This window comes from Epinephelus fuscoguttatus, linkage group LG8, assembly GCF_011397635.1.
Source record: "Epinephelus fuscoguttatus linkage group LG8, E.fuscoguttatus.final_Chr_v1".
NCBI classification, from domain to species: Eukaryota; Metazoa; Chordata; class Actinopteri; order Perciformes; family Serranidae; genus Epinephelus; species Epinephelus fuscoguttatus.
The window spans coordinates 17,068,494-17,091,381 of record NC_064759.1 but is presented as its reverse complement, the minus strand read 5'-3'; the positions used below and the strand labels follow the sequence as shown (position 1 = coordinate 17,091,381).

Here is a 22,888-nt window from a genome sequence, read left to right as displayed (position 1 = left end):
TGACATGACCTGGAAGTATCTAAGCGGCAGCCATGATAAGAGCTGGTCAAATTTCCTAAATGCTAAGGCAAGGTGCTTCATTGCTTCCTTTCTTGTCTCCTTCATCATAGGATAAACAGGACCATCCTTTACAAAAAGGTGTCCCATGGTTCCCTAGGGCAGCAGCATTTAAAGCAACACACCATTTGGCTGTTCATAAAAACAAACCATGTGCCTTTAATGCATAAATTTACTTTTAATCAAGTCATACTAATTGGGATTCATGTTGATAACTATGAGTGGACAGGAGGACAAGCATGAGCAACCATTCTCAATGTGACAACCAGGGCTGTAAAGTTTGTTTGGTCAACTGTTTGGTTGTTATGCTCCTGTCCGACCAAATTTTTATTGGTTGGACATTCACTGGTGTCACTTTAAAAAGGACATGTGTCTACCAAAGCGTTTCTTTTCCCATCTGAAAAATGCCAGCTGCTGTTGTTCAGCTGTGGAATAAAGACTGAATACTTGTATTAAACAGCCAAATCTGATTCAGCTATTATAATTCTGAGTCGGGTACAGCCCTAGAATAAACCAACTTGCTGAAGAGTTGGGGGTATAAGATAATAACGAGCGTACAGCTGACTGCACTGTCTGCTGCAGAATCTTTTGTGTTCTGAGTCAGGGTTGCAAGGTCCACAGTTTCCCTGGGCAATTGGGCTACTTTTGCAATGTTACTACAGGTGGATTTTTTTGTTTGCTGGTTGGGCAGACCAATTTTGCATACAAATTACTTGACTAATATCTATAAAAAAAATAAAAGAATAAATAAATTAAGTAACCCAAAAGCCTACCAAACTGACTCCAGGGGCCGTATTAACAAAGCTTCCTAGTGCTAAGAGTTGCTCTTAGTGACGAAATTCTAAGAAAATTCTTGGAATTGTGACATTTTCTTACAATTTTCTCTTAAAGTTAATAGTAGGTCCTTGTAAAGATAAAAGTTATTCACAAAGCATCCTAGACCTTAAAAGAACTCCTAAGGTGAAAAACTGTTAGGAGTTCCGCGCTCAGAGTCGCTCTGAGAACTTTCCTAAATTACTCCTAAACTAAGACTCCTTAGTAAAAAATTTAAGGCTAAGTTAGGAGCTTTATGCGAGCATTCTCAGAATGTCTGTGAATACGGCCCCAGATCAGCACCTACAGATCAGAATTATTACAGGTTTGTAATTTTCACGAACCTTTACTTTTATTTCATTCTTATTTTTTTGTTCTCAACTCAGTTCATCTCAGTGAGTTTCCAGAGTGGGTTTGCTCATTTCAGTGGCTTTTTCAGGCGCGCTGTGGCTCAGAGGTAGAGCAGGTCGACGTCCACCAATTGAAAGATCAGTGGTGCAATCCCCGGGTCCTCCAGTCTTCATGTCGAAGCAAGATCCTGAACCCCAAATTGCTCCCGATGGCTATTCCATCTGTGTGTACTGTATGTGTGTGTGTGTTAAATCTGAGTAGCAGGTGGCACCTTGTATGGTAGCCTTGGCCACCAGTGTATGAATGTGTGTGTGAATGGGTGAATGTGACTCGTAGTGTAAAAAGCACTCTGAGTGGTAGAATGACTAGAAAAGGTGCTATACAAGTGCAGGTCCATTTACCATTTACCATCCCTAACTCAAACACATGCACCAACGCCTCCTCATGTTTGCTGTGTTGATAAATTTGATCAAATTGACAAAAACTAAATCTAAAAGACATTTTCTATGTATTTTTGTTGTATTTTATTTTAGTTACTTTTGTAAGTGCACAATATCATTTCAGTTATATTTCTCTATTTTTCTAAAATTATCATTTTAATTTCAGTGGAATGTTTTTCACTGCATGTACACACACACACACACACACACACACACACACAACCTGCCTAATGTGCCCACCTCTCAATCCCAACTCTGCTAGTTAGCATAGAATTAACAGTTGCTTTACCTTCAGCAATTACATCTGAAGATAAAATAGTACATTAAGGGAGAGGAAGAGGAACCAGAGAGGAGAGAACTAACTAAGACAAAGCAAAAGGTTTGTTTGTGCGTCAGTGAATTGGTCTACCTGTCAAAAGAGCCATATTTTATGAATATACTGTATCTAATAACACAAGGCCCTTGGAGAAGTCTGTCACAGTCTGTCCTAATTATGGTTTTTCTGAGACCTGCAACTGTCAACCAGGCTTAACCGAAGGAGCTGGTGTGTTGCCTGATGTTCTGAATGCAGCTGTGGGAGAGACGGCGATGTTCACCACAACACTGACTCCACCAGAAAAAACATTTCTATCAATGGGCTGGAAATTCGGGGACAAAAATATAACTCTTTTCAATGTTAAAAACTTCACTGCACCAGAGTGTGAAGGCAGGATCATCATCTTCATTTCTGTCGGATCTCTGGAGCTCAGAAATGTGGCTTTTTAATGACAGTGTAGCATATTCAGTGTTTATATTTACAGTGTTTATATTTGTTATTCATTTCATTCACGTACATGGTGAGCAAATGTTTTACATGTTGCATTTCTTTTAATGCTGAGAATAAATTACTTTTAACAATTTAACAATAATAAAATAGTGCAGGGCTCAACATTAACCACCGCTATCTGAGAACTCAATGTTTTATCATGTGTTGTGTCAAGTTTGCTTTTACTCTCCTGGTCTCCTGTTGTATCCAACCTCAAAACTGTAAACAATGAAAACATTCGGGGTCGGAATAAGACATGCAGATGATATGCAAAACAAGATACATCAAAATAATGTTACAAAAGTAATTTGGAATATTGCACCCGTTTGTCATGTAACTGTAACTGTAACTGAATATGTAACAATATTTAAATATAACAGTATAATATAATGGTCAGACACTGGCATCTGTGGAAATGAGATTTAAATCTGACAGTATATTAATAAAGCTGTGTATATATCCTCCTATTATTTCCTTGATACATTTGACTTTCCCACATTTATAGGCAACAAACAATAAATACAACAAAAAATAAATATTGACGATTAATGAAGTTGTGCCTGTGGAGTTTAAGCTTGATTGATGACTTGACTTCATGGACAAGTAAAAGCTAATCAGCAGACTTTGACAGCCCTCTTTATGAATGCTGTCCCATGGCAGCTGTAATAAAAGGACTTTTGTCAAAGTTCAAACTCCACCATAGTGCTGAGTCACAAAATACCAGAATAAAGTCACTGCAGAACACTTTCATACCAAAAGCTGCAGTATGCTGCCCTCCTGTGGCGTAACTAGTTGCTCTGGCAGCCTGGTGGATAATAGATGTTGAGCAAAGTGGTAGTGATGTGAATTCCATTCAGGATGCCTTCCTGAATGTTTAACTCTCTGTGAAGGTAGAACGACAAATGAGCAACAGGTCTTTTTAGCTCGAGTTAGACTTTTGGTCAGTCACTACTTTGGTCCACTGACTGAACAACTACTTGCTCAACTGCCAAGACATTTAGGCCGTAAGGTGAATCAGAGAAAGTCTCACAGAAACTGATTTCCGCTCCGACATCTGGGGACTACATGATCTTTACTTCATAAAAAAGATCGATACATGTTCAGCTAATCAGCGGGAGTTCGTAGCTCATAACCTCGCAAGAGTCCTGTGATCGGGGTCGTAATTTCGGCAAATATCGCCATTCCAACGGTCTGCCATCCCGAATTCTGGTCCCTGAGTCCTGACAGTAAGCTATGGCGAGCCTGTAGAAGCTGTATTCCCCATGTATGTCAGAGATTTTCACTGGACACGCGAGTAATTCAGGCTGACACTACCTGCTTTTCAGCGAACTCCTCTGGTAATTTCATTAAAAGGCATGGCATATAGGTCCACAGTAGCTTATTATTATTATTATTATTATTATTATTATTATCATTGGGTCTTATAAGAGTGGGCTACAATGAGTACCGGGCCATCAAATCACAGCATCCGCGGTGAGACGACACAGAATTGCGTGCGCTTTTACGGCTGTCTGTCCGTCCGTCCGTCCGTCCGTGGCTATATGCCACCGGGCGACTATTTGGAAATATACGGTATGTGACAATAATCATATGTATATAATAACAGTAGAAGTGTGACTAATGATAACAGCAGGAGGCATATAGCAGGACCATGGCAACTCTTGTAGGCTGAAATCAAGACGATCACATTAACCAGTGCGCAATCATCAGACTTGACAATTATCACAGGAAAACAATCTTTGTTATATCGAGATAGCGAAATAATAAGTCATTATTACGAGATAACAATGCACAAAAAAAATGGCCGTTCTAGTATTCCGTACTGGACAGCTATGTTGTCTGTGTAATAATACGTCGGTTATGCCCAGGTATTGAATCAAATGTGTTTTAAGACATTTTTGCTTGGTTCACCTTATTGTCTATTTGTCTCATCGTGTTTCATGGACACGGCGATGTGAATAGCGCTGTTTCAGCTCATTTCTGCTCACTTTTGAGGACTTCCGGGTCTGTTTTCCTCTGCTGAATGAAACCATGGCGACACAAAATGCGGGTACCTTATTGGTGTAGCGCAATCACATGACGGCCGTGCCACCACTCGCGTACCAAATCTCATTATGCTCAAGTGGAACTGATCATTACGCTTAGGCGGAACAAGTGCCGAATTACGACCCCGATCACAGGACTCTTGCGGGGTTATGAGCTACGAACTCCCGCTGATTAGCTGAACATGTATCGATCTTTTTTATGAAGTAAAGATCGTGTAGTTCCCAGATGTCGGAACGAGATGAAACGATAACTGTGTTCACCTTACGGCCTAATTTGGTACATACATATCTGTCCCCTCAGGATAAATTCTGATAACTTTGTTGATCCCTTAACTTTTCCTCGAGGGCATGACTTTGTTCCCAAGGTCCAATGTTCCCCAGTTTATTATCCTCTTAACATGACTCATTAAGGAGACCTTTCAAGGGGGGTAGTGCCCTCTAGTGGCCAAAACAATCATTACATGAGGAGAGGAGGAAGCGACATCACGTGGCATAAAAAGCGACAAAGTCTGTGCAATATTGTACAAATATCCAGGAAGCCCCTAAATGGTGGATGGGAGGGGGTGGATGTGTGCTGGATAAACACCGGACTTTTACCCTAGACACCAGTATTTGCATCCCAAAGTCACAGCTGACTTCTATTGCTAATAACGTAGACTAGTATGCTAGTATGTGCAGCATGCTACCCTAGTGACATATGTGGTGTGTCGTATGTCTCATGACATACTTATTTAATGCCAAACCATGATGTTTTTCCTGAATCTAACTACATACTCTTGTTGCTTGAACCTCATCAGGTAGCACTGAAGCAGAACTGCGACCGTTTCATAGTGTAAAGAACATGTTTACAACTGTGACCAAACTGCAACTCTGGTTAATTTCTGTTTAATTTTGAATTGCCTAATTTTTTTCTCACTTCTGAAAACTTTCTATCCTGGTTGAACCATGAAAAGTATTTAGTAACTTTGTTTAAAACATTGCTGAATAAAGTTTATAATCATATGTTATATATTGTATGTTAACAGTTACTGCAGCAGCACGGCTGTAGACTCTTACTCTGAAAAGATCTGACATGTTCAAGTTAGTAAACTAACTCTGGGGTAACAATTAATAATGATCATAATTTCTGGGGCTGAGAACATGCAGTTGCTTTTTATTAGCTTGTTATGCAAGTTTGGAGAGCCACAACAACAAAGGGTTAATTAATAATTAAGTGTGCCAAGCCTGTGGACATCTTGATGACACGGTTCATTTATTGCAGGTAATCTAGGGACACTTATTCCGCTGTTGCTCAAACTCAGGCTCAGATAACGTTAGAAGAGGACCAAACTGAGTAATCCACCATGAACTACACGTTTCTCACAACAGCCATACTTGTATTCCTCTCCTCAGGTAAGAAATATATTCATGTTGGGTTTTTTTTTTTTAAATTCCTCTTCTAGACAACTACAGGTTGTGAACTGTTGGCTCACTATGTTCACATTTCAGCAAGTCTTTCCTATGGAGCTGGAGTGCTCCCCGTCGATCTACTTAGTGGAGTAAAAGGAGAGAGTGTGACCTTCACAACAACCGTGAAACCAACAGCGCAACCATTTCTGGCATTGACCTGGAGCTTCAATGGTACCACCAATATAATAACATCAACCAGTGCAGATGTAGTGGGAGCAGGCTATGAGAACAGGATCACCCTGGATAAATCTACTGGATCTCTGGTGCTTAGAAACCTGACTGAAAAAGACAGCGGAGAATACGAGTTAATCATCATCCCATATGGAGCCGGACAGATTCAAGGAACTGCTAAGCTGGAAGTGCTGAGTAAGTAAGACTTTAATTAATCTGCTGCTTTTTTTAATGTTAGGAAGGAGTTAAAATAATGCTTGTGTAGTATCAACAAATTTTGGTATGGAAAAATCTGAAACATGTCGATATTAACTTCTCTTATCATCTGTCTTTTCTTTTTTTGTGCACAGCCAAAGTGTCAAAACCCACCATGGCCTGCCCGACAGAGAACGTAGTAGAAGGTATAACCTCCCTGAACCTAACCTGCAATTCTGACGGCTTCACGTCTAGAGTGTGGATGAAGGACGGCCAACCTCTGGCTGCTGGAGGAAGATTCAGCTTTCACGATGGGAACAGAGTGTTGTCCATCAGCCCCGTGAACAGGATAGACACCGGAGAGTTTCTGTGTAATGTCAGCAATGACATCAGCTTCGATACCGCCAGATGCAGACTTCTAGTCTATTGTAAGTACTTTCAATTGTACTGTGATATGATGCTTTATATATTTTGAGTATTAGCTTTTAACTGCTAAAGCTCATTATATTTTTCCTTTTCTATTCAGATGGACCTGACAGACCAGTAATTGTTCAGACGCCAATAGGAGCAGAACTTGAAGAGTCCGTCTTTCTTAGCTGCTCTGCTGACTCCCTACCAAAGGCAACTTTCTTCTGGAAGTTCAAACACATGATGATGCATGGGCCCGTACACTACATCTATGAGTTAGCACCAAGTCACCTGGGGAGGTACACCTGCATCGCCCGTAACCCTACCACTGGCCAGGAAGCCTCTGTGTTCCACAACCTGCGTGGTATTTAAGCTCTCTTTCATAACTCTCTAACTTGTTAATTCTGATGTGTGATTGCAAACGAAAAAGACAGAGTAATGTTTTTTTCTTCTGATCCAGACTCCTCTACTCCCATCAGTGGTTCTATGTCCATGATGGTTTGCACTGTCCTGACCGCGGTGGCACTCAAATCGGTCTAAAGACTGCTTTTTGTCCATGGAAATGGTTTTTAAATGTGTATTAATGTGTTTACTTTAAATGATTTTTCTGTGTTAAACAGTACTGCTGTGTCTCTTTAAATTTTATGTTCACATAAAATGAAGGTGTAAACGATAAATGATAAAATGACAAACTAGAGGTCCTTCACATTTGCTTTTGTCCATGCAATTTATTTATAATGTTCTTCAGTCATATACATCTTTGACATTCATTATTGTGTTAAATGACTTGCTGCTGTCTCATTTCTCCTTTCAACTGTATATTAAGTCATCTAAAAGTATCATTAATATTGCTGTAATAGCACCTCTCACTTAAGAGAGCAAAGTACAATCTGTCCCCACTGCAGCTGTGGTCTCATGACTGCTATAATAAAACAATCTTGACACTACTAACATTTCAGGTGTTGTATAACAGACCTACTTAATATATTTTGTTCTTGTGTCATGCAGCCTTCAAACTATGATAAAGTGTTTAATGCTGTAACACTGATGCCTGATAAAGTCCTACTAAACTGCCACTACAATAAAGTTTTATTAAAACTCGTTATCAGATTCTGTTGTGTATTAATGGACACCATGTACTCTCCATTTGTTCCATTTTTTTTTCCACAAGGGTGCACCTACGCGCTGCTGCCATGAACCCTTAGAGATTCAGTGTATAGGATTTAGGGGGATATATATGCTGAAATTAAATATATTAATATCTATGTTTCCATTTGTTAAGAATCACCTGAAACTAAGAACTGTTGTGTTTTTGTTACCTTGTGCCCTGTTTCTGCCCAGCAGTACAGTATGGTTCAGTTCAGTTCAGTACGCTTTTTTTCTGTTTCCATTGTGAAAAGTTGTGGATGGTACCAATGAAACCATTCTCTACCGTACCAATTTTTGGTCACCCCTCTGTTGGGGTACCTAGCACACAGATCTGGTACTAAAAGGTGGAGCTGTGAACACTGCAATCCGTTGATTGGTCAAAAGCGGACGGTCACTCTGCTCAGGGCTGAGTTGTGGCTGGTTTTGAGGATCATGTAACCACTGTTCATACTGTGGCAGGGCTTGACGCTAACTTTTTTCCCCAAGGAGCACATGTGCTCCTAAGTTGAAAAAGTAAGGAGCGCACAAAGAGCTTTAGGGGCACAATGTAAATTGATCAAATAATGTGTTTTCCGTAATAAACGTGATGCAAATAGACATTTACAAGCAAAATTATTGAATGAATTTGTATACAAAATGTACAGGAAGGTAAAATCATCAAGTTTTGAAAAAGTATTGCAATTTCATTTTGTCTTTAATGTTATTATCTTACATATATTATCTTTGCAATATGATTATCTTATATAATGTTATTACTATCCTAAACATTCTCCAGGTCCTCTGAAACTCTGCAGGACTTATTTCCACCCTGCCCAGCAGTGGTACCGTGGCGAACGGTCCTTAACTGTGGGGAGAATGGAGCAGGCTTCCCCGGAGGTCTGCTGCTTTTCCCGGTCCCTCTTCTCCGCCACACTTTGACTTATTCCCACCCAGCCGACAGCCTGACCGTGGAGAATGGTCCCTAACTGCAGGGAGAACGGAGCAGGCTTCCCCGTAGGTCCGCCGCTTAACCATCCGTCTCCTCCACACTTTGACCTATTTCCACACTGCCGACAGTGGGACTTATATTCATCGTGCCGACAGTGGCTTGAAAAACCGTCCATAACCGTGTCATACGGGGAAGAGGGAAGGCGGCTGGAGTTCCTCCAACATTTGCGGTTAGATTATCATATTTTTTTATTGACAAAAATATAGGCTGCTTCGGCTGATTTTTTTATGCGCACATGTGCCCCTAAATATTTTTTACAGTTCACACACACCTATTTTTAGTCGCAAATGCGAGTAAAACGCTTGCACTATCGATCCCTGTGTGGAGAGTTTTATTTATAAAATAACTTTATAAAATAACTTAATACACTGGGCCAACTGCCAGTGACTTCTAAGGTGGAACATTAACTATAATGTAATGGCAATGTAACTCAATACATCAGTTGATGACGCAAATCAATCAACACACCTTCAATTTCACTTTGATCAACTTTAAATTCCATTAGCTTTTATTGTTTCTCTTAATTGACATACACTTTTAGTAATGAATGGATTGTAAAGCGTTTATATCAGTTTTGACGGGATAATGTGAACTGCATATATTCTAATCCTCACTTGGAGAAATGAAAGTGTCGCAGAGCATCATTCCTGTGGGCTCCTGCAACACTAAAGCCCCGGAGCTTGTCTGGGAAGGACTAAATGCACAAACCTGCTACTTTTAAATGTCCCATCAAGAGAGACTCTCACTGCAGCCTGTTTTATTTTGTCTTATTTTGTTCTTGTCAGCGTGCAGCCTCATTCTGTGGATGGTAAATGAGGTGCAGACTGATAGGGGAGGAAATACAGTGAGTACTGGATGGAGCAGTGAGTGACAACAACCCCCACCCACATGAAAGAGTACTGTTTGCGGTGGAAATGCTAGCAGACCTAGGGGCTAGGTACCATGTCTGAAGGGTTACTTTTGGTTCTGAAGGTACCATACCGAAAGTTTTTGGTGAAAATGGGACTACAGAATGAGCTGCTTTGTGGCAAAAGTAACCACTTTTGACAGACATGCAGTGAAGGTGTTCAGTTGCCCCATGTGCTTCCATTACAGCCTGTTGCATGGCTGCCGTCTGCTGCCGACTCACTCAATACTGGACCAATTTCAAAAACTGTTGTTAACATCAGTCTCTTTGACCAATTTACACGGGGAAATAGGGTCCAGGTTGAAAAATATTTATGTCATCCTTTAACTGACCCAACCCTTGAGGGGCGTCTGTGTGAATTCCCCCCCAGGAGAAAATTTTAGAAACTTAACAGCTAAACAAACAATTTTGGAGGATTTTAAAAGGAAAATCTTCAGTCGGGGGTTGTTAAAGTTTTGATGACTTAGTGCCATTTTAGGGAGCCAGAGTATGATTAATATATATACACACAGGAAAAGTGCACAGACTATGACTACGTGATAAACTAATCTATAATTTTTTTATGGCATTTTTATGACATACTAACACTTGAACAAAAACTACAACAGTCAACAGTAATAAAGCCTACATAACACTCACATATATTACATTCTACTTTTTCCCTTTTATATATTTTGACAGTCATGAGACAGAGAGAAGGTACAGTATCTGACATTAACTGTGCCTACTGGAGTACAGCAACTGCTTCTGCTGGGGTCCTGCAACACCACTTAGACAAACCACACACAGAGCTGCAGTACATCGTAATACTAGAACCAGTAGTAATATAATGGCAATTTGTTGAGTTCATTTCTGATTATGAATACATTTGCCTGTGACTATTTCAGACAGCAGTACATGATTGCTTAGCATATATAGCATTTTTTTTTTATATACAGTGGCTCACCAAAGTCTGTAGGTTTCAGCTTCTTGCGACAATGAAGATCTGTGGTGGAACATTTTAGTCTGGGCCAAAGTGCTTTTGATGACTGTGTAGCTTGAATTGGGACATATCTTAATATCACTGACTATTGACTTCTTATCAAATTATAGCTATTATAAAGTTTTATTAAAACCTTTTATCAAAGTCGACATGAGTTCATGAGCAGCAGGATGTACCTTCAAGCACCACCCAAACGCACTACATCATGACCCTGACCAGCCATGGCACAAGGCCAAAGTCTGTGATTTTCCTAAAAGTGGACAAGCTGATTAGATGATGAGCTAATGTACTTCACAGGTGAGTAATAAGAGTTGTACTGAGGGAGCAACCTGTGTCTGTAAGGAGGAGACAAAATTTTCACCACACAGGTGATTCCCAGTGTATAAAATATTCTCAAATGAAAATTCATATTGCTTACTTTATTATGCTTATACAGTCCAGTCAGCACACCTGTTGATATGAAAACATACCTGAAACTGTGTATATCGTATTTGTGTGTTGCACATTCTTGAGAAATAATTTCTCGGGTGTGTTTAAATCATAAATAATAACAACAACAGCACAATTTGCTGAAAATCTCCTGAAATTAGAGGGATGACTCATTTTCTGCAGGTGACACCATTAAAGTTGTCACCGTCAATGATAAATTAACTACTTAAACATCTAATAATTCCCATAGCCACAGTACTTTGTGTACAGCGGGTGGTGTTATTACTTATTATCACTGATTGCACTGTGATAATCTCATCATATCAGTGTGACATACTGTTCAGGCTGCAACATACTGAGGGAGTAAAAGTTTGACTGCATGAGAAAATGTCATTGTGCCACCACTGTGCTGTCAATATAAAATATTCAATCATGGTAAATCTGTATAGACATGATTGAATCAATACATGTAACTACAAGTAGATAACAACAATTGAACTAATTTTCTTTTACATTGGAACTAGGTTTTACTAATGAGGGATTTATTGGTGAAAAATAATCCAACAATGTTTACATTGACTTTTTATGAGTACATCATATACAGTTGTTGTTTTTACAGCTAAACAATGTGTATTATCTCACGTTGCCATTCCTCTGCATGTCTTATCAGAATTAAATGCCTGTCTTTGCCTAATGTCCTGTAATAAAATTTCCCAATCCAAGATATTTAATCATATAGAACACAGTAGGTCTATGCACAGTTTCACTAATAGAACTGGTAAAGTGTATTTATTTATTTATTAAAGTGTCTTGGCTTGATCTCATTAAAAGTCACAAATTCTTTGTCACTCAAACTGGAAATAGTTCTGACACATTTCAGTTAACTCAAAACTTTGCCTAATGTCCTGTAATAAAATTTCCCAATCCAAGATATTTAATCATATAGAACACAGTAGGTCTATGCACAGTTTCACTAATAGAACTGGTAAAGTGTATTTATTTTGCAGGCTTGTATGAGCAGATAGTGAATAAGCATGAGCATGGTGGCGGTGTGCGTGGCTAATCGTGGCCTCTCATGTGTCTGTGTATGTTTATGTATGTGAATGTACTGTGTGTGGGCACATGTACTTATTTGCTTGTCTGTATACATATACTCTATTTTTTTGTGCTTCTCTAGATGGGTGCTCTCCAGGTTAGGGTGGGTGGGTTGTTCGTTTGGAGTGGAAGAAAAGGAAACATGAAAATATCATTCCAAGTATATACTTACTGTATTTTGTAATTGTTTGCATTTCCAAATAAAAAATATTAATAAAAAAATTTTAAAAAAAAAAATTTAAAAAAAAAAACACTGACAGTGTGTAGACTTAAATAGTGCACATTAACACCTTTGAAATTGTACTGGACTATTTGTTCAACAACAATTACCACTATGTCCTGGACTCCTATCAGAAATTTGCTGTTGGTTGATATGAGTGTACCCGAGTTTGTTTATGGATCTGATTTATAACAAATCAGATAAGAACACGAATAGCACCCACACCAACTTACATTAATTGCATGGCTCTCGCTTATTGGTTTTGGATGAGGCACCACAAAAGATGTAAAGGTTGTAATAGGTGAAGGAGTCCATTGCCCCTCCCCTCAAACACAGATACTGTACTCACAGCACCTCCTCTGTGAAAACACTTTCTACGCGCCTGGAGACTGCAGGAGATATGAAAACATCTGTGATACTGGTGATAATCCTGGGAACCATCTCAGGTGAGAAATAAAGACTTTTAAAACCACTTTAACATCCAACTCTTCCATCAGGTCATGATTATTAAGGTCATCTGGATTAAATTTAGCCCTCAATGTAATTTAACCCTTAAACTTGACCTGATTTTAGGTTTAAAATGGGTCAAACTCGACCCAAGGTTTATTATTACAATTTCATATGTTAAAAAGTGTAGCATCAAAGCTTCTGTCACCGCAGGTCACAGTTTGATCTAACAAACTATAAAGACCAAATTCTTTCAATGCTATCAGAGTATGATTCTCAGTCATTTCATTTCATTCTCATCACTTCAGATACTCTAGATTACAAAAATAAGCTTTTAAAGACCTAACAACTTGCTTTTAAACAAATAACAGTCTTGTATCAGCAGTGCTTTGGTGTATATATCCCAGTGATCCACGGTGCATTGTCATCGAAGTCTCAGTAACATTTATTCCCATCATGTAACTGTCTCCTCCAGGTTTGAGCCATGGAGCTGGTGTGCTACCAGACAATCTCATTGCAGCTGTTGGAGAGACGGTGACGTTCACCACAACAGTGACTCCACCAGCTACTCCGTTTCTAATAGTAGTGTGGAGTTTTTCCGATATCCACGGTGCTCATTCTAGTATACTAACCTCGAGCAGCACAGACATAATTGAGCCAGCGTATGCAAACAGGGTCACCCTCTTCAGACCTACTGGATCTCTGGAGCTCAGGAATCTGACTCTTAGTGACAATGGAGAATACACAGTCATGATCATACCAAATGGCGGAGCACAGCAGAAAGGAATTTGCACGCTGCTCATACTCGGTATGTTGACGAAGATTTTGTTCCTTTAAGAGGAATCATTTTCATCCATTTTAACTGTATAAAACACACCTTAAGTCAAAGAATGTGACTTCTCATATATCATGATAGCCCAGGTTGACAATTAAAAATGTTTCCACTGATGTTCAATATCAATTATTGGAGAAACTAAATCTTTTCACAGCTATTCCTAAAATTAGGACTTTGACCCACGCCATATCTTTTCTGCAGCCCTTTTCTTAAGCAATAGCGTTATCAGTTCAATAAAATCTCACTTTAATTGACATACAGGGAGTGACATCAGTACCAATTCACAACTGTCCATCATGTTTAGTGTCAGGGTTATGTTACACAATGTTTTTAGGAGTTATGCTGCCACAGAAGCAGGGTAGAAAATCCACAGCAATTGATATGTGTAATGTCTTTTACCCTTTTTTATGACTTCTAATAACTGCATTGTTCATTTCAACCAACAGCACCAGTCTCCAATGTGGTTGTAACTCCCAGCAGCACAGACTTGGTGGAGCTCAGCAGCTCTGTCCGTCTGTCCTGCTCCTCCTCTGGTTCCTCTCCCTCTTTCCTCTGGCTGAACGGCAGCTCTGAGGTTACAGCCAGTGACAGAGTTCAGCTCACTGATGGAGGTGCCACTCTTACAATTGTCAGTGTGACCCGCTATGACCAGGGACCATTCAGGTGTCAAGTGTCCAATCCTGTCAGTAATGGCACCAGTGATCCAGTAAACCTCTCCATCAGCTGTGAGTTACTAATGTTAATGCAAAGTTATTGCATGTTCTTGCAAATCTCAGCGCTTAACATTTTCACACTGCAAATTTGCAGCTTGATCCCTGTTGCTTTGTTTTTGGTGATTCATTCATTTTTTTATTCATTTCCCATGTGCCACACAATGCAGACGGCCCAGAAAACATAAATTTGAAGCTGTCTCCATCACAAGAATACTATACAGAAGGGTCAGACATCATCCTGACCTGCTCAGCTGTCTCCAGACCTCCTGCCTTGTTTCAGTGGTTTCTGAATGCAGACCTGCTGTCTAATACTGGACCAGAGCTCAGACTGATGAACATTCAGATGAATGACAGAGGGAACTACAGCTGTCAGGCCTTTAACAACAAAACTCTAAGATATCAAATATCTCCACCTGCAGCTATAACTGTGCTGGGTAAGTAGAAATAAACAGGTTTACATGGTAGTTACATATTCAGTAAGTTGGCATTTTATTGTCAACTACAGGCATTTGGATTTGGTGTGTACAGTATGTTTAGTACAGATTTCCCCTCATATTATTACTTAAATTAGGCTACTTTAAGTTAGCAAACCTTTTTTGCCCACATTGTAGGATATTAAATCCTTATGTACTATCTGAATGGACCTACACTTCTTTAAATAACGTAACATTTATGATGCTTGACAAATACGACATCATGTTTTTTGATAAAATATCTAGATGTAAAATCAAATTCTAGATGTCCTGTGCATCACTTTCTTTTTTAACCCACAACTTAGCCTTGCACATTTAAGCTCTTTGAGAATTTAAACAGTGGATTTAACACTGCTTTACCACCAGTGTTGGCAGTAATACATTACAGTAATGTGATTAATCTTTACATTGACAACGACAGTTGCAGTCATTGGAAAGATCGTTAGCCTCTTTTATCTACTACTTTTTACCTTTCAAACATTGGAATGCAAGTAATCACAAGAAAATATTGGTTGATGACTTTATCTTCAAAATATGAGCAAAATGTTTTAAAGGAATACCTCACAAAATGACCATTTGTATATCAATTACCAACTGTGTGTTACATTAAATTCATAAAAAAAAATTGTTTTTCTCCCATGTCTTAATAGTGAATGGAGAATCAAAAAAAGGCAAATATTCTTCATGAATTAAGGTAATCAGGGTCCACATGTACCAACAGCGAAACTATATCAAGACATACGATTACCAACTCTCACACAACCTGTGCAGTATAATCCAAGTCTCATTTATCCAGTTGTATGCTAAGTATATCCTAAACACATGCATTTTCGCTAAAACGTTAAATTATAAAACAGTCTCAGGCACAGCCAAATACTGTGACTGGGCACATGTTAAAACTCTGTTTAAACAGAGCTCATAGGCACTCTCAGGATGCCTTACTCATAGACAGAAGTGTTTCATATTGAAGCATTTTAGCAAACATGCATGTGTTAAGGAAGTACTGAGCATACGACTGGATAAATGAGACCACACTGAATAAATGAGATCATACTGCATGTGTTTTGTGAGTCTTTGTAAAGGGATGTTTGGATATAGTTTGCTGTTGTTAAATATGGTCCCTGTTTACTTCAATCCATGAAAAACATTTGCCTTTTTCAGATTCTGTTCACCGTGGAGGCTTGCAAGATAAACAAGGTTTCTTTCATGAATTCAAGGTGACACGCAGTGAGTAATTGATGATCAAATAGACACTTCGCAGGTGAAATATTCTTTTTAACTGGCACTTTTTGTAGATACTTGTCAATGTCTAATATACCTTCGAAGGTGCTGTGTTTAACTTTGGGTTGGTAGTTGGACTGAACCATTTTCGCAAAGCGTCTGAATTTGATAACCTAAGAATGAGACAGTTCATCATGCATCTTTAGGGTTAGGACAGTTTTCATGAAATTTGTACCAACAAATAATCTTATAGTAAATCTTTAAGTAAATAAACTTAAAAATAAAACTTAAACTTAATCAAAATATTTTCTCCCACAGCACCAATATCCAATGTAACAGTAAATGCCAGCACGACAGAAATTTTGGAGTCCAGCAGCAGCTCTGTCAGCCTGTACTGTTCCGCTTCTGGTTCCTCTCCCTCTTTACTCTGGCTGAACGGCAGCTCTGAGGTTACAGCCAGCGACAGAGTTCAGCTCACTGATGGAGGCTCCACTCTCACTATAGTTAACATGACCCGCTACGACCAGGGACCATTCAGGTGTCACGTGTTCAATCATTTCAGTAACAGCACCAGCGATCCAGTAAACCTCCTCATCATCTGTGAGTCACTAACAGACACATTCATCACACGTTCATTAAAATCCCAGACAGTTTAAAGTCTTGCCACTGAGTCAAGCTTTATGTCCTTTTTTTCCTTGAGCTACTAAAATTACTATCCGTGATATTCTTTTTGATGCCGATCCATTTCCTCCCTACATTTTATTGGTGACCATATCTTTTTATGTTTCTTGCTGCAGACGGCCCAGAAAATATCAATCTGACAATATCTCCATCGCAAGAATTCTATGACGAAGGCTCAGACATCACTTTGATGTGCTCAGCTGACTCCGGACCTCCTGCCTTGATTCACTGGTTTCTAAATGGAGACCTGCTGTCTGATACTGGACCAGAGCTCAGACTGGTGAACATTCAGAAGAGTCAGAATGGGAACTACAGCTGTCAGGCCTTTAACAACAGAACTAGGCCTATGAGAAATCAAACATCGCAGACTGCAGCCATCTCTGTACTAAAATGTAAGTTGGAGTGAATTATCTGTTGTTGCTGAGGGCTAAAATAACTTGGGCTTTTAGTGTCTGCACTGCCTCTTTGAAGGTCAGAGATTGTAGAGGCTTTTGATGAGGCTTTTTCAAGTAGTCTGAAGGTTTGAAAAGAGAGAAAACGTGCACTCTTGCTTTACTCGTTCTGTAGGTCAGAGGTGATTTCAGCCTCGCTGCAAGAAGAAAATGTTGGCAATGTAGGTTTCGGCAACACAAATATGTTTCCGGATGTGATTTAGCAAGTCTGTATTTTTAGCGGCTTTTAAAGGAGCTATATGTAAGAAATCTAAAGCAAATAGTCGTAAAATCCTCCTCATATGTCACAGAGAGTAAGGAATAATGTTCATATAACATACTGATCTCACCAAGAACAACAGTACAGCCAGAATATTCGCATTTAAAAAACATTTTTGCGCATTTTTTTCCGCAAATCATGTTTATGTTTTGAATTTGTGTTTTGACCTGTTGCGCCACCCACCGCCGTCTACCAGTCATGCAGTCAGTAGAGTCTCAGCATCAGTTACAGTTACGACTGAGACACAGCAGCACAGCAAGCAGCATTAGCAGTGTCCCAGTACATAGCATGAGCATAGACTGTATGAGAGCATGAGCAACCGGCTTCTCCTCAGCTGTATCCCGGCAGCAGTGTTAGCAGCAGAGAAGCCGGACTTGCTCGAACGGTCCACTGGAAAACCAAAGATCAAGGACGTGGCGACGCAGCCCTGGCACGGCAGCCGCCCGTGGGCAAACAAATCAGTCTCCAGCGTGCCACTGTCCAGCAACCTCGAATCTGTAGGGGAGGGGGAGCGGACATGACTCGCAGCAGTATTTTGAATTTGAGTGCAGTAACCGTTTTGGCCACATTCTTACATACAGCGCCTTTAAGGCAACTAATGTGGGTGTATTTTAACAAGACATCGCTGCTTTTTCAGCAGGGACATTGCCATGAAAGCATTTGTTTTTTTACAGAGACTTAGCTGATTGTCCAGCTTGTGTATGCATTGGGAACGCACACACAGCACACCCTGAAATCCGACACATAATTGCAGTGATGGCTGAGCGAAAAAGGAAAATGCCTCGGCATCCAGACCCCTGACACAGAGGCAGAATTCACTGGCAAAGTCTTTTCAGAGAGGCTCAGGCAAGAAATATCCAGCTAGTGAAATTTAGTGAAACTGGATCTACCAATGTTTTTTCTGATGACTGAGTAGATAATTCCTAAGAGGTTCTTAGTTGTGTTGTTTGATGAAGAATTAGTACAGAGTGTGATATCCTTTGCTGAATGTAATGCAATTTTAATGGTTGTTTTGCTTGCAAAACAGGAAATACTGTAGAAGTCAGAGCAATTGATTTGTGTAATATTTTTATTCAACAATTGATGACTCCTTACTTTTTTTGCCTTTTTCTACCCATAGCTCAAATCTCCAATGTTGTAGTGACTCCCAACGCCACAGAGTTGTTAGAGCTGAGCTCAGTCTCTATGTCCTGCTTGACCTCTGGATCTTTCCCCACCTTCCTCTGGCTGAACGACAGCTCTGAGGTTACAGCCAGCGACAGGGTTCTGCTCACTGATGGAAACTCCACTCTCACGATAATTAATGTCACACGCTACGACCAGGGACCATTCTTCTGCCATGTGTTCAATAATTTCAGCAATTACACCAGCGATCCAGTGACACTCAACATCAGCTGTGAGTCCTCTTTGATGTTACAGCATCTGCATGCAAATGCTACACAGACCTTGAAATTCACTGCTTGATTCATGATTATTACAGCCATCATGTCAGGAGTGGTTTGGTTTAAATTACTTATTGTGCACCTTGCTGTTTGATTGTTGCAGTTTGGCTGATAGTGAGAAAATGAAAGCTGTGCTTAGTTTAATGATGCAGCTCAGTGTTTGAACGGCATCCTTAACAGTAATGACCCTTTCACACTGAGCCAAGCTGGATGCAATCTGCAGCTTGTCTCACGCTAATGTTCTTTTATTGGTGACGATATTGTTTTGTCTTTTTCCACAGATGGCCCAGAAAATATTAATTTGAAGCTGTCTCCGCCACAAAAATACTTTAAGGTAGGGTCAAACATAAACATGACATGCTCAGCTGACTCCAGACCTGCTGCCCAATTTATGTGGTTTCTGAATGGAAGCCTGCTGTATGATACTGGACCAGAGTTCAGACTGATGAACAGTCAGATGAATCACAGTGGACGCTACAGCTGTCAGGCCTATAACAGCAAAACTCTGAGATATGAAAAATCTAAGCCTGCAGCCATCTCTGTACGGAGTAAGTTTGAATACATTCAGTAATTTATACGGTCACAGAGCAATGGGTTTACATTTTGAAAATGTGGCTTTCTGCTATCCTCTTTTTATTTTTTATCCACAGCACCAATCTCCAATGTGATGGTGACTTCAAACAACTCACACTTGGGCCTGTTTGAGTTCAACAGCTCTGTCCGTTTGTCCTGCTCCGCCTCTGGATCCTACCCCTCTTTCCTCTGGCTGAACGGCAGCTCCAAGGTTACAAAAAGTGACAGAGTTCAGCTCACTGATGGAGGCGCCACTCTCACTCTAACTAGAGTGACCCGCTACGACCAGGGACCATTCAGTTGCAACGTGTCGAATGGTGTCAGCAGTGAAATCACCCAGCCGGTGAATCTTTTCATCCAACGTGAGTATGTGACAAAGGGACTTGTGCTACACACCTTCCCTGAGTTAAGATGGCAATTACTTTCAGGTTCCATAGAGACCCCAGCTGGCTCAGTGGCATTAACAGATCTAAACCACATCTATGGATCTGATGCTCACAACCCTACAGGCTGAAACCCTCAGACTTAAAGAACAGTGTGTAGGATTTAGTGGCATCTATTGGTGAGGACTGCAGATATCAAACAGCTGAAACTTCTTCCGTGTGCCAAGCGTGAACTCCCAGTTAAAATTCCTTCAATGTTGTTGTTTAGGAGGGTTTTACTATGAGCTGAGTTATCCAGAGACATCTCTCCCTCTCCAAAACAAACAGAGCAGGTGATTAAAACTGCTAAAAACACCAAGTATAGCAATTCCAAGGCACAAATTAGTGTTTCTCTGACCTTGGTCAGCTCGGCGTAGACAGGTCGCTAGGCCAACAACTGCTAATGTGTGCTCAACTTTTTTCTTTAACTTAGGATCCTGTTCATTACAGGATTTATCCATCGATCTGATCAGGTCAGCTCTAATCAGAACGACTGTTCAGTTATCCCCCTTGCAACTCATATCTCCACAAACTGCCTTTGAGTGGGGAAAAAGTGATTTAAACCGATAAACACACTGAATAAAGCAGTTTCAAGTTGGAAAAATCAGTGTTTTCTCACACAACTCATCATGGAGAGGCTGCTAGCTACGGTGGCCGATGGGAAAACACAAACGGCCCCAATCTGAGGCCAGTGTGTGATTTGGCTGTTCTGGGCTGCTGTGGAAACATAGTGGTGCAATGCGACATATTCAAATATCACAACATTTTTGACCAAATACCTTGATATCAATATTGCCATGGTATTGTAGGATTGATAGGGTTGATAGGTGCTTTGAAATAAATATTCGTACAATGGGCTTTTTGACAAATAATCACTACTAATGTAGATATAATGACTAAGTGAGGAAAGACAAATAATAGAACAGCTAGAACACTCTGGTAAGTTCAGAAAACCACATCACTTTACTGTAATGCAGCTTTTAAAACAGGAAAAGACAACACCTATGATTTTATATGTAAAATCTAAGACAAAACCTAGTGTCATATCACGACATTGTGGTTTAGTTTATATGTAGACATAAGTGTTTGTCCCTCATTTCTAGAGGTCACTATTGTAGACCTATTATTAATAGCAATGTCATCAATTATCAGTCACACATTATCTTCATAGACCAAATAACTAGACTCAGTGCTCATTGCAATGCACCTACAACCTGATCTAAGGGTAACAAATTATGAGTGTAAAGTGTGCTTTAACCACACGGACATAAAATGAGGGTCTTATATGCGTGCTTCAGTGATCTGAAGACTTTATTTATACCTAATACAGCACTACAACAATACAAAACTGTTCAGCCATGCACAGAAATCTACTACAGTCAGAAGCAAAATATTGAAAAATGCGTCAGAGATAACAAAATTAAACACAAAACTCAAATCATTATCACCGTCACCAATTCTACCTGTGTACTATGAATGCCTGAAGTTGTAGCCAGCATAAAAACAACCATTTCCATTTGACAACCACCATTATGAACCACCACTGACAACAAAACACACTGCAAAACACGTGTAACACCGAAATCTGTGACCCCTCCGGGTCCAACTGAACTAACAGCCCACATGGCTTATTATCATCAATAATGCAAAAGGAAAACAGGAGCTGGTACACACATTGACAATGACACGATACACACATTGTCCAAACAACAAAACAGCTAACGTTAGTCAGTTTAAACAAAGATGTACTCACCGGTCAGAAGCCCCGTTCAGTCTGTGGTCCTGATACGGCGTTAACAGTAATCCCGTTTCTCTTTCAATATGGCGCTTCGCCAGTTGAACTTCATCCCACACTTTATCGTTATCGTGTTGTGGCGTTTTTCTGCATCACAGTCAACTTTCCACGCTTGTTTGTACTCACGGAACAACAACCCATCCATTACAGACCACACAACATGTTTGTTTGCGAGCTTTGACAGCCGAACTTCAACAAACGTCTCTGGCACGTGATCGTTGAGCAACCAATCACAAGACGGGATCACGGGGCGGCTTTGCGTGAAATTAATACAATCATTTCTTTTTTAAATGTGAATAAATTTTGTTGTATTCACTTCCAAACAAACGATTGATTTAAAAAAAAATGTAATCTGAAAAATCTGAAAAATAAAGGAAATTGGTGCGCTCGACCTTTTTGGAGGAGCTCGAGCGCCCCCTGCCACCGCGCATGCTCGTAATCGCTTGGCTAGTGTACACAACAAATGCCATAAGCTTGTAATAACGTTAGCATGTGATATGTGTTTGGAAAACGTGTTTCGTATAAGACAGTTGTTTGGTCGGTGAACTCTGTGAGTTGTAAGTGACCCAAATTCTGAAACGTTACATTTGTTACATGTTCCTGGCCTCATAGTAGAGGTAGGCTAGCGGCTAGGCTAATTTCTACAATGTAAAATGCCATAGGCTTGTGCTAAAAACATTAGCATGTTGTATTTGTGGGGGGAAAAAAAGAATATTTATATATATATATATATATATATATATATATATATATATATAAAATAAACAAATGAATGGTAATTTATGAAGATAAGACCTTTTTGATCCCCAGGGGTACATTCACAAGCTTGGTTAAATTGAGCTCCTCCTTTACCAGATGCAATATTGAAGTGATGAAGACATTAATTTATCAATGATGATTATGATCCAGTTACTGTATATAAACTATATCATTCTGGAGGCGACATCTTGCTCAACTACTAAAGCGTGCATCGTGTCCTAGAATAAAGGCAAAAGCCCTAAAGAATAACCTTTAAATATATCATTCTGAAATGGGACATTCTGCACAGTGAGCACTTTTAACAAGTACAAT

General features: G+C 39.8%; 1 protein-coding gene across 1 annotated transcript in view; it reads left to right on the top strand.

Moving 5' to 3' along the window:
* LOC125892539 (hemicentin-1-like) overlaps window positions 1-22,888 on the top strand; it is a 41,550-nt gene that overhangs the window by 14,967 nt on the left and 3,695 nt on the right. The window contains exons 7-15 of the mRNA XM_049582520.1: window positions 6,000-6,326; window positions 10,471-10,482; window positions 14,233-14,511; window positions 14,667-14,933; window positions 16,512-16,793; window positions 16,991-17,266; window positions 18,706-18,981; window positions 19,309-19,575; window positions 19,678-19,962. Of these exons, the coding sequence (XP_049438477.1) occupies window positions 6,000-6,326; window positions 10,471-10,482; window positions 14,233-14,511; window positions 14,667-14,933; window positions 16,512-16,793; window positions 16,991-17,266; window positions 18,706-18,981; window positions 19,309-19,575; window positions 19,678-19,962 (2,271 nt within the window). The remainder of the gene's footprint in view (window positions 1-5,999; window positions 6,327-10,470; window positions 10,483-14,232; window positions 14,512-14,666; window positions 14,934-16,511; window positions 16,794-16,990; window positions 17,267-18,705; window positions 18,982-19,308; window positions 19,576-19,677; window positions 19,963-22,888) is intronic.